This window comes from Hippocampus guttulatus, chromosome 9 (genome assembly GCF_054856545.1).
Source record: "Hippocampus guttulatus isolate MCC_2025c chromosome 9, RoL_Hgut_1.0, whole genome shotgun sequence".
Classification (NCBI taxonomy): Eukaryota; Metazoa; Chordata; class Actinopteri; order Syngnathiformes; family Syngnathidae; genus Hippocampus; species Hippocampus guttulatus.
The window spans coordinates 524,780-538,385 of NC_141269.1; the positions used below are offsets into that span (position 1 = coordinate 524,780).

General features: G+C 51.5%; 1 protein-coding gene across 4 annotated transcripts in view; it reads right to left on the bottom strand.

The window, feature by feature from the left end:
- Nucleotides 1–13,606, bottom strand: part of myom2a (myomesin 2a) — a 31,154-nt gene that overhangs the window by 12,680 nt on the left and 4,868 nt on the right. The window contains exons 1-14 of one of the 4 annotated variants that reach the window (XM_086118990.1): nucleotides 10,373–10,446; nucleotides 7,134–7,277; nucleotides 5,370–5,462; nucleotides 4,532–4,676; nucleotides 4,298–4,452; nucleotides 3,838–3,930; nucleotides 3,180–3,268; nucleotides 3,059–3,097; nucleotides 2,554–2,718; nucleotides 2,291–2,452; nucleotides 2,045–2,186; nucleotides 814–1,013; nucleotides 687–740; nucleotides 302–429 (exon numbers count right to left, since the gene is read on the bottom strand). In XM_086118990.1, the coding sequence (XP_085975116.1) occupies nucleotides 302–429; nucleotides 687–740; nucleotides 814–1,013; nucleotides 2,045–2,186; nucleotides 2,291–2,452; nucleotides 2,554–2,718; nucleotides 3,059–3,097; nucleotides 3,180–3,268; nucleotides 3,838–3,930; nucleotides 4,298–4,452; nucleotides 4,532–4,676; nucleotides 5,370–5,462; nucleotides 7,134–7,246 (1,578 nt within the window). In that variant the 5' untranslated portion in view covers nucleotides 7,247–7,277; nucleotides 10,373–10,446. Of the gene's footprint in view, nucleotides 1–301; nucleotides 430–686; nucleotides 741–801; nucleotides 1,014–2,044; nucleotides 2,187–2,290; nucleotides 2,453–2,553; nucleotides 2,719–3,058; nucleotides 3,098–3,179; nucleotides 3,269–3,837; nucleotides 3,931–4,297; nucleotides 4,453–4,531; nucleotides 4,677–5,369; nucleotides 5,466–7,133; nucleotides 7,278–10,372; nucleotides 10,468–13,606 lie in introns of those variants that run through there. The other 3 variants (XM_086118989.1, XM_086118986.1, XM_086118988.1) reach the window with 3 other exon arrangements.

Sequence of the window (13,606 nt, forward strand, 5' to 3'; positions counted from 1 at the left end):
GGACTTTGCTTTGTATTTCTGGACGCGACCCACTTTGTCCACAAAAGATTTGGGGATTTTCTCTTTGTGACGGAGGGACTTTGTTTCACGAAGGACTTGGACTTGGATGGTCGGCTCGTGCCCGACTGAGGTTATGTGAACACGGGACTTTGATTTGGATCTTCTAGTTTGGACCGGCCGACTTTTTGGTGAGAAATGGTCCCATCGGCAGCGCATCAGAGCAGCGACGCATCTCGCCGCCTGCCCAGCGCAACCGCGCGTCTCCACAAAGAAGCTGACACGCATGCACGCACGCACACACCTTCTCCACGGCGTAGCAGAGCGGCGACGGTCCGCGCCGGCTGGGCGGCGTCCAGCTGAGCACCACGTGCGTTTCGTAAATCTCGGACGCGTGCACGTCGCCGGGCGGGCCGGGAACCGTCGCCTGGCCTACGAACGAACGGCGGATGCCTGAGGAGTTGTGAGGGCGGGCTCGAGGTGTGTTTTCGGGGTCAGTGGATTTTAAGTCAGGTGGATTCAAGGTGGGTGAAAGATTGGTTAGGGGTGGATTGAAGGCGGGTTTAGTTTTGATTTCAGTGGGATTAGAATCGGGTCCGAGCTTGTTTGATGGTCAGCGAGAAGGCGGGCTGAGGTTGGTTGCAGGCTGGTTCGGTGTGGGTAGAAAAGAGCATTCAAGAATCTTGTACCTTCCAACTCACTATTCCTGGCGACAAGGCGGAACTTCCCCTGGCTCTCAATCACTACGGGCGGGAAAAAAAAAAAAATGGAGTCGGACCCTGGATTTGCCGTCCCTGCAATTACCTTGGGCGCCACCTTCCATCCTGGCGCTCTCGGCGGCATCGAGGGCCGCGACTGCGTCGGAGGGTCGCGAGGCCCTGCTGACGCCGGCGGCGTTCACGGCTCGCACGCGGAAGCGGTACGAGTGGCCCGCCTTCAGGTCGGCGACCGGGTACTTGCACACCTTCACCGGGGCGTCGTTGCACTGCATCCACGAGTCGCTCCCCGCCTCGCACCTGGAAGAAAAAAAGACATCAATAACATTAGCGCCACACGCTAACTGCCACGTCACGGGTGGGCCAACTTTTGCCCTCAAGGGCCACATTTGCTTATTTAAAACTCATTCACTCCCAAAGACGTTTTGAAACGTCTTTTCAGACTTGGTCTAGAATTGGCTGCTACCGAATGAGTTTTATTAAAAAATAAAAATAATGATAAGTGACTGGTGTCCACAGTTTGATTGAAATAATAAGATGCTCATTTTTTTTCCTCCTCTTTATCCTTTGCAATGAATCAAAGTGTTATCAGCCGATTATTTGGTGCAATTTAAAAATAGATGATATATTTTGTTGTTTTATTTAATTAATTGCTTGATGAAATAGTTTGTAAATGTTCCTGGAGTGTTGGTATTTGTGAACGTATGTGAGTTGTCATCCATAAATTAAGTTTAATTTCAACGTTTTCTTTTTACATTCGCCATTATTTAGGTATTTTATGTACAATTGTTGATTTGACAATGGCACAACGATCATTCTAAACAGTCAAACTTATTATTTATGACTCGTCGAACTGAACAACCGAAAAATGATTTTTGAAAAATTCTACTCGTATTGTGTATTTTGCCTTTGAAAAAAAATTGTGATAAAAGATCATCCGTGCCACTTTTTAAATGTGATTTAAAATGCATTTAATCATCAGACGGTAGGTCAAAAAATAAAAACTGAAAGTGAAAAAAGATGCTCATATGTTTGCATTTTATGTCAACTATGTAAAGAAATCATGCTAACATTTTGAGCGAATGATTTCAAATTGATTTAACAAAAAAGTCAACGCATTATAAATCGTTTATTTGTGAATGTGTTATTTTTTTTTTGCTACCGTTTACGGTAAATCAAATCAAATATTCGTGCAGACGAATTGAAAAAGGGTCCAAATGAAGAAGTACATTGACCTCCGTTTGCGCAAGAAATACTGCATTGACCGTTGACAGCGCGACTGCTCAAAGGGGTCCCCCGTGCTACATGCTCACGAACGAGAGCAAAGCCACCTGTCCACAAAGTAGCCGGCGATGGCCGCCTCGTTAACGGTGTTGGGCGGTTTCCAGGCAACCAGGATGTAGTCCGAGTTGACGTCGTAAGCCTTGACGCCGACGGGGGCTCCGGGCGCCCCGGCCACCGGCGGGGCGGCGTCTGGAGAGAGTCGAGTAGCGAATCAAAGGCCAGTGGGAAAAGCGCCCCGAGGCCACGCGACGCTTGATCGAATGCGAACGCGCTAACACGCAAGCACGGGCCACCTGAGACGAAGAGGTAGGCGCAGTGCTCGGAGGTGCCGTCTTTGGTGTAGACGCGGATGGTGTAGAGGCCCTCGTCGTCCTTGGCCAGGCGGGGCAGCGCCAGGCGGGCCACGCTGCCGGCCACCGACATGTCCGCCAGGGGGCCGGGCCGCAAAAGTTGATCTGGAAGAGAGGTGTCAGAATCACCGATGGCGGCGGGGCGACCGAGCGCTGGGAAATCAATTCCCACGGTTGCGGAAACATTGCGGACGAAGGCGGCCCACCGTCTCGGTACCACTCGATGAAGGGCGGCAGGTTGGGGAGGTCGGGGACGACCACCAGGGTGCACGGCAGGCTGGCCGACTCGCCCTCCACGCCGAAGGTGACCGGGAAGCAATGCACCAGGCTCACCTCCAACTTACTCGAGTGGGCCCCGCTCAGACGGGGGGCTGCGATGCGGCAAGACACAGACCACAGCTGTGCGCGATCATCGGAGAGCGGAGCGCTTAGAAAACAACCACCGCTGCATCCAAAGAAGTCATAACAAACAATAAACCGAGAACGAAGACCGTCGGAAGCTCAAAATCGAGTCTCGTGTGTGGAGTCAAAAGCCAAAGAATCAAAAGGAGTTTTTGTTTCACGAGGCGAGCGGCGGCATTGTGGACCAACTGGAGACGCTTGCTGGAGGACCGGCTGACTCCGCGGTCGGGTGCGTTCCGGGATCTCATCTTGAGAAAAGCGGTTTCGAAAGTGTCAACCGTGTAAGATTTCAAGTCAGCGTGCTCTTACCCAGACCGATCTGGCTGGACCACGCGCCTCCGCTTGCGCCTGCGCGGACACAAAAGTTGTCATCGCGTCAGAAGTTTCCTTTCGGGGGGGGGGGGACATCAAGTTCGGCGCGTCGACTTACTCCTGACGGCGACCGCGGCGGCGCTGGTGGCTGTGCCGTGGGGGTTGGTGGCCACGGCGCTGTAATCGGCGGTGTCGCTCAGAACGCACCTGAAAAATAGAGCCACCCGTGTTCAAAGGTACGAATCACAGAGGATCGTTCAAGAGTGGGGAATCATGGTAGAGGCGGCGTCGGGATCGGGCGGCAACGGGGGACGACCGGTTAGCACGGGTCAGATTCCGGGCCCACGCCTCCCCGCGCCTGCGAGGCTTTTTTCCGGCTACTCCGCTTTCCTCCCACATGACAAAAACACGCGCGGCAGGTTCACCGAAGGCTCGAAATCGCCCCCGCGCCTTCATCGTGTTGGTGGGAGCGAAGGAGTTGATTCAAAACTGCGCTTCTAAGGATGGAGAAGTTTGGGTTGAAAATGACTTACCTTCACTCAAATCAAAGTTGTCACCATTCAACTTGGCACATATTCTATCCGAACACGGTAGCCCGTGGTCAATTTGTCAGTGGCCCGCGGCATAGATTGAAAATGACGGCGTTCGAATCGGCCCTCTTACGAGAGCACCTTCGTCCCCGCGTGCGCAGTCCCTTGTTTTGACGGAACGCCAGGGACCAGGGAGGTCCCGCCGAACGCATATTAGTGCGCGCGAGCTCGTTTGGGCTGTCGTACCTGCTAATGATCAAACTGTGGACTCCGTACTTGCTGTCAATCTTGTACTTCCCCGGAGCGCTCAGAGGGTCCACCGGGACGCCTCCTTTGTACCTGCACACAAGCATATAGCTCTTCTTCTACCTTGGGCCATCATGGCGGCACTCGGCGGGATCGTCGTAGGGCGCCGCGGAATGATTAGCCCGCATCTCGGAAGAACTCGTTGTCAAAGCGGTGGACAAGCTACGGAAGGCTGGAGACGAATTCCACAGGTTGCGGAAAGTGAGTCGAGCGGAATAATGGCAGCGTGTCTCCGAACAATCCTCGAGGAACATTGCGCAATCGTCGGGGCACGGCGAGACAATTGCGGCGGAATCGCGCAATGATGCGGAAGCGTGGCGCCGCACGGCGAAATAAACGGTCGCGGAAGACGGCGCGCGGCGGCGCAAACTTGGACGGGAGAAAAGCTTGCGAGTGTCACCATCTGACGACGGGCATGGGGGTCCCCAGGACGGTGCAGAAGAGCTTGACGGACATCTTCTCCCACACGGTGTGAGGCCGCAGGGCCACGATGAAATCGGGCATGCGCGGGATTTCCCGCGGCAAATCCACTTTCCGGTACATCTTCTCCTTCACCTGACGCAGCAGACGCGTGCTTTGAGACGCAAGATCGCGATCCCGATTTGCTCTGCGGACGGTAACGGACTGCCCTTGCCTCTCTGTCGATGGCCAGGCTATCCACTTGAGCCTTGGTGGCGATCCTCATCCTTTGGAGTTCCTCCTGGATGGCAGCCAAGCCCTTTTCCACTTTCCGGCTCACTCGCTGGTACTCCTCAGTCTCTCCCATCTCCTCGCTAGTCCTGCGAGGCCGCAAAAAAAACCAAAACTTTTTCATCGACAACGATGCCGACAAATGAATGGCAACTCATCGCAACCGGAGTCAACTGCTTCGTATTGTTTTGGGAGTGAGTCATCTCAGAAACGAAACGGACGATACGATGGTATCATGTTGTCGACGGACAAAAGGGTTTATCGTACCGAAATTGGAGTGAATTGAAGGATATCGCACAGCAACTGCCGCGATCGCCATCGTATCCTCTGATCATTGGAGTCGGTCGTATGAGATCGTATTTGGAAAAAATGGTATCACACCCAACCGGAATTGGAGGGAATCGTATCGTATCACGTCAGGAATAGCTTTTTTACGTCCCGCGACTGTATCGCACCGTCCGTGATATCGGACTTCCTTGACTCACTTGGTATTCGTGACGATTCGTGACTTGACAAGAGACGCCTGTTTACATTTTATTCTTTTGTTTTATTTTGAATGTCAATACCGAAAGCAAGGTTGTCCAACTCGACTCGGGATTCGCTGAACGCAAGTCATGCTTACCCGCAAGCGGAAAGTGAAGCGTCGAGACTGACTGCCGCCTCGACCGCACGCAGTAGCAAAGGATCAGAATGCCGGGGGATCCTGACCGCGGGCGGGCGCAGCCGGGCGTCGTCTTACGTCTGAGAATAGCGCGACGCGACGCGACTCGTGTCACCCTCACCTCTGCCGGAACACCGGGATGGTGTACGCTGCTTCCGCCATCGCCTCTGTGGCCGCGGCCTGCACCCGCCTCGCCGACTGGGAACGCGACTTTCTGCTGATCGGGAGGGACAAAAAGTCAGCCGCGGTCATTTTTTTGCCTCACCGCCGGTTGTCGTGGCAACTTCGGTTGTGACATGCCTCACAAGCAAGCGAACTGTACGCTCCAAGCACAGCACTTTATTTTGAGTTTTTTTTTCAATTATTATTATTATTTTTTTTGCCACCGAAGGTCACTATGGGTGATGATGACCGAAAGAATGACATCTGGAATACATGTGGCCCTTCGAGATAAAGTGAGAAGTTCGGTCATGAGGGAGGGGCTCAGAGTCAAGCCGCTTCTCCTCCGCGTCGAGAGGAGCCAGAGGAGGCGGCTCGGGTATCCCATGAAAACGCCTCCCCGGTGAGATGTTCCGGGCAGGTCCTGCCGGCAGGAGGCCGCGCCGGAGAGACCATGTGAGGTGGCCCGGGAACACCTCGGGAAGAGCTTAAAGAAGTGGTTTGGGAGACGGAGGTCTGGGCTTCGCCGCCGAAGCTATTGCCCCCCGCGGTAGAGGACTACAGTGTTGGATTACACGGAGCAAGATGTGTGCCTGGCAGTTGGTGTTCCAGTCGCTTGTGGTCAAAAGTGGGTCACCCTCAAGGAGGCGGCTAGGGGCCGGCGGCGGTGGCTGGAGTACATGACAACATGGCACCCCGCAGTGCCTCTCAGACCTCTTCCTAAGCGGATAAACTCATTAAAAAGAAAGAAAAAAACCCCGAGACGCGGAAGCAATTGAGCATCGGCATTGGCCGATAAAACGTGTCGCTTTGCCGAATAATTCATGTCGACCGGTGAGGAGTCCGCGGAGGGTGCTGCTGGTGGAATTGCAGTATCGTGTCGATGCGTCGAACGTCATGGAATCTTGCTCAATGTTATGAAATGAATTCAGAACTGGAACTTTTGCAGGATTGCAAGAGAATATCGCTCGAGCATCGCGGGCTAGCCGGAGAATGCTTGCGGTGAAAACATCAAAGCACAAGATTTGGGTCGGCGTCTCCGCGGCTCGTCACGCGACGCCTCCGCTGCGGCGACGTGGACGCAGGCAAAACAACGACCAGAAACCGCGGCAACAAGTCAAGCGAAAGCCATCCCACCACGAGCTAAGCGAAAGCGCCAAAGCGGCAAGGGGCTCTCGGGCAAAAGCAGAAAGCTTAGAAGCTGAAGGCCGAAGGCGACCGGGCTCGTGCCCTCACATGTGGCGGAACCTCCAAATTTGCACCACTGCGCCGTGACAAAAAAATAAAATAAGGAGTGCGTCCAAGGCAAAGCCAAATTCAAGTTGAATTCCTGATTAAGAATGTCTTGATTAAATTGAAGACTAAAAAGTCATATCGTTTTAGGGCGATATGACTTTTGCATTTGTGGAATTAGAATGAACATATTATTGGGACACGAGTTCCTTAGAAAACGCTTTTTTAAAAAAAATTCATTTGCTGTATGCTTGGAAAGCAAAGGCATCGCGGTCCTCCCATCGGATGACTGACTTTCTTCAGCCCGATCTTATTTTTCCATCGCTGCAACAGATTCGATCGCTGCAACAGAGGTTCCACCGAGTGTTTTCGGACCACCTCAAACCATTTGGGGAATTTGGCTGAATGACCGAGCCCAGCCAAAGTCTGCGTAGCGCACGCACGCGTGCCAATCCAACGCGGCCAAGCGGCGAGACGCAGCGTCCCGGCGTACCTTTGCGCCGTCTGCAGCGAGACGACGCGCTTGCTGCCGTACTGATAAGCCAGATCGCTTTTCACTTGGCTGCGGCTCTTCCGCTTATACCAGGGAATGACTTTGGAAGCCATGACGGACAACGCTGGAAAGGGAGGAGGAGGCCTTGTGGGGGACCGAGGCAAGGAAGGGAAGGGACACCAAACATGTGTTAGCCATCACGTCGGCACCTGTCCTGCTGTCGTATTTAAAAATATGACCAGGGAGCGCCGTCGGAAAAGGATTTTACAACGGGACGATCGCCGTGTTCATCCACATGCGCATACACAGACACACACACACACACACACATATATATATATATATATATATATATATTAGTGCTGTCAAATGATTAAAATATTTAATTGCAATCAAATGTATAATTTCATAGTTAACTCAGAATTATCCGTAATCAATCACAGATTTATATCTATTCTCAATTTTCTTTGATTTCCTCTTCTCCTATTTTTCCCATTTTAATGCTCTCATCAACATGGAATCGTGGATCCGTTTTCTTCTTGCAAAATGCAAATATTTACCGAAACAACAATTTAGACTTTCAATTTGACGTTTTTCACTTGGAGCAGTTATTCAAACGTGAAGCACATTTGATTATTTGAGAGCAACGTAACATCCGCCGTGACGGGGTGCCGCATTAATCTCGCGATAAAAAATTAATCGAGTTAAAATTGTCTTAAATTAATGCCGATAATAGCGTGTTAAACTGACAGCGCTAATGTAGATATCGGTGGCCGGTATCGGCAGCATTTAGAAGTAGCCATTCCTTTGAAATAAGGCTAGCGTGGGCCCAACACAGCCAAATGGTATCGGCTCTCGCGTATCCTGGGTTTTTACAGTATAGCCGTGCTGTCAGGTTTTGCAAGGTGGTCGGAAAAAAAAAAAACAGGGAGGCAAGGGACTAGGGTAGTCTGAGCAAAATGTATTTAACAAAAACACAAAGAGGAGACACTCGCAGTGATCCGACCGAGACCGACACAAGCCGGTGAAATCAATCCAAGCAAAGTGACGAGACAAGCAGAAACACCTGGACAAGACGCAAAGGCTCGAGGGAGCCGCTTGGGTCAACACAAGCGATACAGATGACGACAACAGGTGGAGACAAAAAAAGGGCACCAAACCAAATGTCACCTCAAAACATCACACGCGTGCCTTCGGCGTATCGCACATTTTGATGTGGTTTCAACAGGGAGGGCGCATGCGAATCAGTGTTTCTGTAAATGCGGCCGTTTTAGCTCAAAAGCTAATTTGCAAAGGCGCCGGATGAAAATGAAAGGACATCAACCTCATTCGAGACAAAAATACCACAGAAAGGTCGACCAAAAATCAAATGAAAAAACACATTTCGCCAGCAAACCAAGCCCCGGGCGGGAAGCGCAATGGTAAAAAAAAAAAATATATAAGTTTCGGGGTCCCATAACACTATATTGTCAAACGCATCAAATTTGATACAAATATTTCTGAGCCTTATTGCATCACCATATGGTTAAAAAAAACTTTCTTCAAAACCCTCTTGTGTACAATCTGCTACATGTCTTCCACCCCCTGGCGGATACTTTTGTCACTACAACAATTAGGACACCGTACAATGGACAATCCAAGATGGCCGACTTCAGCGAGTTCACAACTTGCCGAATCAAGGTAAAGAGAATTGTGATTTTAAAGCTGTTTCAGTGAGGTTTTCTTTGACATTTCTACTTACATTACATCATAAGAACTTAATCCATCAAGGTAAGTTGTAATTTCCTCTTTTTTTTTTGCACTATAGTATAGGGTAAAACCATGCAGAAAATGTATGTTCAAATTTGATACAACAGGCAAAATGCTGAATTTGGTGGTAAATGCCTACATGTTTTTTTCAATATTAAAAAAATAAATAAATAAAAGTTAAAGAGCCAGATAAAGATTTCCGATTCCAAAAATCAGAACGCAGAGGAGCTCGGGCTACGAAATTTGGTCGACATGCGTAACGAGAGTCGACAGAGACAAATGCCGCAGAAAGTCTCACACTTTGGACTCCTTTCGCCCATTTGCCAGAAGCTTTTCGAAAACGACCGTTGAACCGCTTGTCCTCCACCTCGGTCACTTTTCAATGTTGTCATCGCACGTGGGCAGCGCACGCTAGTGCCGTTTGAGGACTCGCCTCCTGGAGCATAAAACCCCACCGAGTCAACACCACGAGGTCCAAAACGCTTGACTGAAATTTGGTGGACGTATCTGTCACCGAGAGGCCCGCAAAATTCACGGCGACTGTCTCCTGCGATCGACGGCCCCCAAAACGTTTGGCCCGAGGACCTCGCGGCGCTCGGCTATGAATAGCTCGCGGCCCTCGGCCGCGATGGGATGAGCGCGCGAGGGGACGAAAAAAGAATCGCCGACAGACGGATCCTGAAACCGCGGATTGAATTTATCGCGGAGTGGCAAGCTTCGGCTGGGAGACGAAACGCTCGCCGCCGATCCACGCCTTGTGTTTTAAATTGGGTGAAATGAAAAACAAGAAACCGAAATGGGCCCGCGTCTCAATTTGACCCGCAACACAACAGGAGGATGAACTAAAATGACCGACCAAAAATGATTCGTTTGTTGATGTCGACGTCAATGACTTTTGCCAACAGAATCATCAAACGACATCCAATGAAGGTGTGATTATTTTACAGCAGTGTTGTTTTGGGTCAAATTGACCCCAAAGCTGCTTTAGCTGTATAAAACGATTGATCTACTTCTAATAATTTTCCGGTGGTTTAAATGGACGAGAGGATTGGGATATTTGAAAGTAACATTCGGGTGGGGAGGCTCACCAACGATCTGAAACGATGGGCGTCAAAGTGAGCCGAGGCCGTGACCCAAGTGACCCCGGGCAAATACATCTCTTTGGGGCCATTTAGGCGGTCGCCGACACGACGAATTCCACTGCAAAGACGTTTTGGGGCAGTGAAAAAATAAAATAAAACATTTGAGATTGCGATTCAATTTCAAGTTCGAACGGAAGGCTTTCCTGGGGTCAATGGGGTCAATTTGACCCGAGCGAGGCTGTTTTCGGAAAGCTATACATTAACGGGCCATTTGGGCAGTCACCGAGTGACAAGTGGACTTCTATTTCGGACCCTTTTGCGGGCTGTTGAAATCGCAACGTCAACAGGAGGGCGAGTGCGACGTCCGTGACAATTTCCAAGCGCGCACAAAAAAGCGAGCGCACTTACCCCCGAGAGATTCAAAGACAGCGCAGCAAGAGCGACGTTGGCGGTGCTGGAGCAGCGGACGGACGTGAATTGGGAAGCGCTTTGCTGGTGGCGAGAAAAAAACATTAGCCGCATTAGCCCGCGGGGTGGGGGGAGGGGGTGGGGGGGGCATGCCAATCCCCTTCCACCCCATGTATGGACGCGCCCGCGACTATAGATAGCATCCACCCACTGATTCTGCTTTCTTTCCAATTGGACCAGCTTCTGATCATCGGCATCATCTTCAAACTATTGCACTCATTCATTCATTCATAACGTGCCCTTTTTACCCTTATGATGACCTTGTCATTTTAAATTTTTAAAAAAAAATATTCTCACATTTTGACTTGCCACCGGGTGTCAGCTCACGATCATGAATTGGCACAGGGAGTTGTCAACAAGGCCTTTCACAAGTTGCCATTTCTGTCCGTTGACTCGCGAATGTCGACATCATTTATTTGCGAGAAGGTGGCGAAAGCCCGCCGGAATCTTCTGAGGGTCTGGGGAGGAGGAGGGGCGGTTCTGCCGAGAGGGCGCCTCGGCTGCACACGCTCCGTTATTTTTAAACGTGTCTGTGACACGGACACGCCTCAAGTCTGACTGTACGTGCGCAAGTGCCAAACTGATCTCTCGATTTCAAATGGCAAAAATGGCACAAAGACTGGCTCACCTACCGGATATTTCGTTTTCATTCGGCCAATTTTTCCATCCATTCTCTATTCCGCTTTATCGTCCGGAGGGTCCCGGGAGGTGCCGTCTTGGGGCAGCGGGCGCGGTCCGCTCTGAACCGGTTGCCGGCCCATCGCGGGGCACGCGGAGACCGACAACCGTTCGCGCTCGCAATCACACCTCGGGAAAATTCCCGGTGTCCCGGTTGCCTGCCACACGTGTTTTTAGAATGTGGGAGGAAACCCGAGTACCCGGCAAAAACCTACGCGGGCACGGGGAGAACATGCCACCACCAAATTGGGAATCGGGAGGTCGGAGCCTGGATTTGAAGCCATGACTTTTGCATTGTGAGGCGGCCACCGTGCGGCCCGGCCATTATTCCGAAAGTCTCAAAACCGAGCTCAAGGAATTTTTGAAATTCAGCTCCCATAGCCAGCGTCACGGAGCCATGTGATAGTTGCTCGGCATGAAGAGTCCCACAGAAAACTCTCCATAAAGACTCGGGGGGGGGGGGGGGGGGGTTATTTCCGTGTCCAGCGACAAGTCGAGCGCAAGAGCGCAGTTGGGCTGAGCGCATGGCTGGAAAGTTTCGGTGCTGGTCGAAAGGGGCGGTTGCGCCGTTGTGGGAGGGAACGCAGCCAACTTGTTTGCCATGCAAGAGAAGGGGCTCCCTTTTTTTTTGGGGTGAGCGCAAAGTACGTGAAAAAAGGAACCGTAAGACCACTTGCAAATGGCGTCAAGGTGGCCTCGATGGAGCGGGTGACGGTGACCACCGTCGACCCCCAGTCGTACATCCGTGCGTGACAACCTCCAGCGCCACCCGCTTCTGAGCTCCAAGTTTGAATGCGCCGATCCGGAGAGTTGTCCGGGCTCCGTTAGTGCAACGCTTCCCTCTGGTGGCCAACCTTTGAACACGACACTCAACTGAGCAGAGAAGGAGGGAGCTCCAGCATTGCCGAGTCAACACGAAAACGATCCCGTTTTTCTTTGGCTTACGTACACGCAAGACGTAACGGAAACCCTTGCGGCTGCCGTTCCGTGACGCTTCTTCAACACGGGAGCGGTTTGACTCGATTGGAATCGCGTTCGCGACAAGGGGTTGTCATGAAAACCGTGCCAAAGTTGAGCGAGCGTTAACGTTTGAGAGTGGAGCAGAGTCCCGCGCGCGCGGGGGGCGGTTGGGGGGGGGGGGGGGTCAGTCGATGGTGAGAATGAAAGCGATTACTGGAGCGTGATCATGCGCCGGGCAGCGAGACGCAAGAGCTCAAATATGCCGCTTTGGACGGCGGCGAGCAAGTTGAGGAGGCGGCGCCCGATTCATGCGGCCGTGGCCTTTTCGAAGGATCGATGCGCTCGATTCGCTTCGTGGCCAGACATTTGCAATCTGGAAAAACGGAACGACGCACTTGAGAAAGGAAATAGTTTGACGTGAGCGCAGGCGACGCCGCTGCCGACTCTTCTCGCTGCTTTTCCCATTCGCGTCTCACATCATCGAGTCTGTCTAGAGCGCGGGCGTCAAAGTCAAGGCCCGCGGGCCAGATGTGGCCCGCCACAACATTTTACGTGGTCCGCGAAAGCAAATCAAGCACGTCAAGTTCCGCGACCCTTGCTAAAGTCTGAACCAAACATTTCAAATGGTCATATGTCATCCACAGTAACAGTCATTATTCTGGACTTCTGATTGTAAAACTAGTTATTGATCAATTTGTTGCGGGCTGTGTACGTGTCAGAGATTTTCACGGACAAAGTTAAAGAAATGACTCGGCACACAGGAAAATTGTCTTCGATATCGGCGGGAGCGGATCTCTGAGAGCGAACGACGGTTAGTTGCTCCGCGATCACACTCGAGCTCCCTTCCCGCCAATTCAGGCTTTTATTGTAACATACAAGGAAAACGCTGCACCCGATATTTGCATACCGCACCCACGGTCCGGCCCCTCGGTAGTGATGGGTTACCCGTGTTAAACATTGAACCACCAGTACATTGGCGCCTTTTCTACATCGAATTAGCATGTTGTAGACTTTGCGGATGGCCAATGTCGTCTGGGCGCGACGGGTGTTCTCAACTCGTCTTTTGTTGTTCAACCGCTGTTCCCGAATTATTCATTCCCCTTTTGTGACCGAGTTTCACCCTCTCCCCCGTGATCGCCCACCTGTATTGACGTGCTAATTGTGGACTTCAACAGCCCTCCGGCTTTGCGCACAGGGATTTGGGGGTGCTGGATACGCACCCGAACGTTTAGATGTGTCCAGATTAAATGAAACTTTAAACATGATACAATTTTGCTCATAGATTCCTCTAACAGTATGTGATATGCGGAGGGGATTCAACATTGATATGGTTTCCCCAAATTCACAACGGCCCTCCAAGGGAAACCGGAACTACAATGTGGCCCGCGACAAAAACGCGTTTGACACCCCTGGTCTCGAAAACGATTTTGTGGCCGCCGGCATATCAATTGGCACGTGGAGATTTTTGCATCACGCAAACCCGACAACTATTGTTCACGGACTATTGTCGGTGGACAGCGAAAGAAAATGATATCT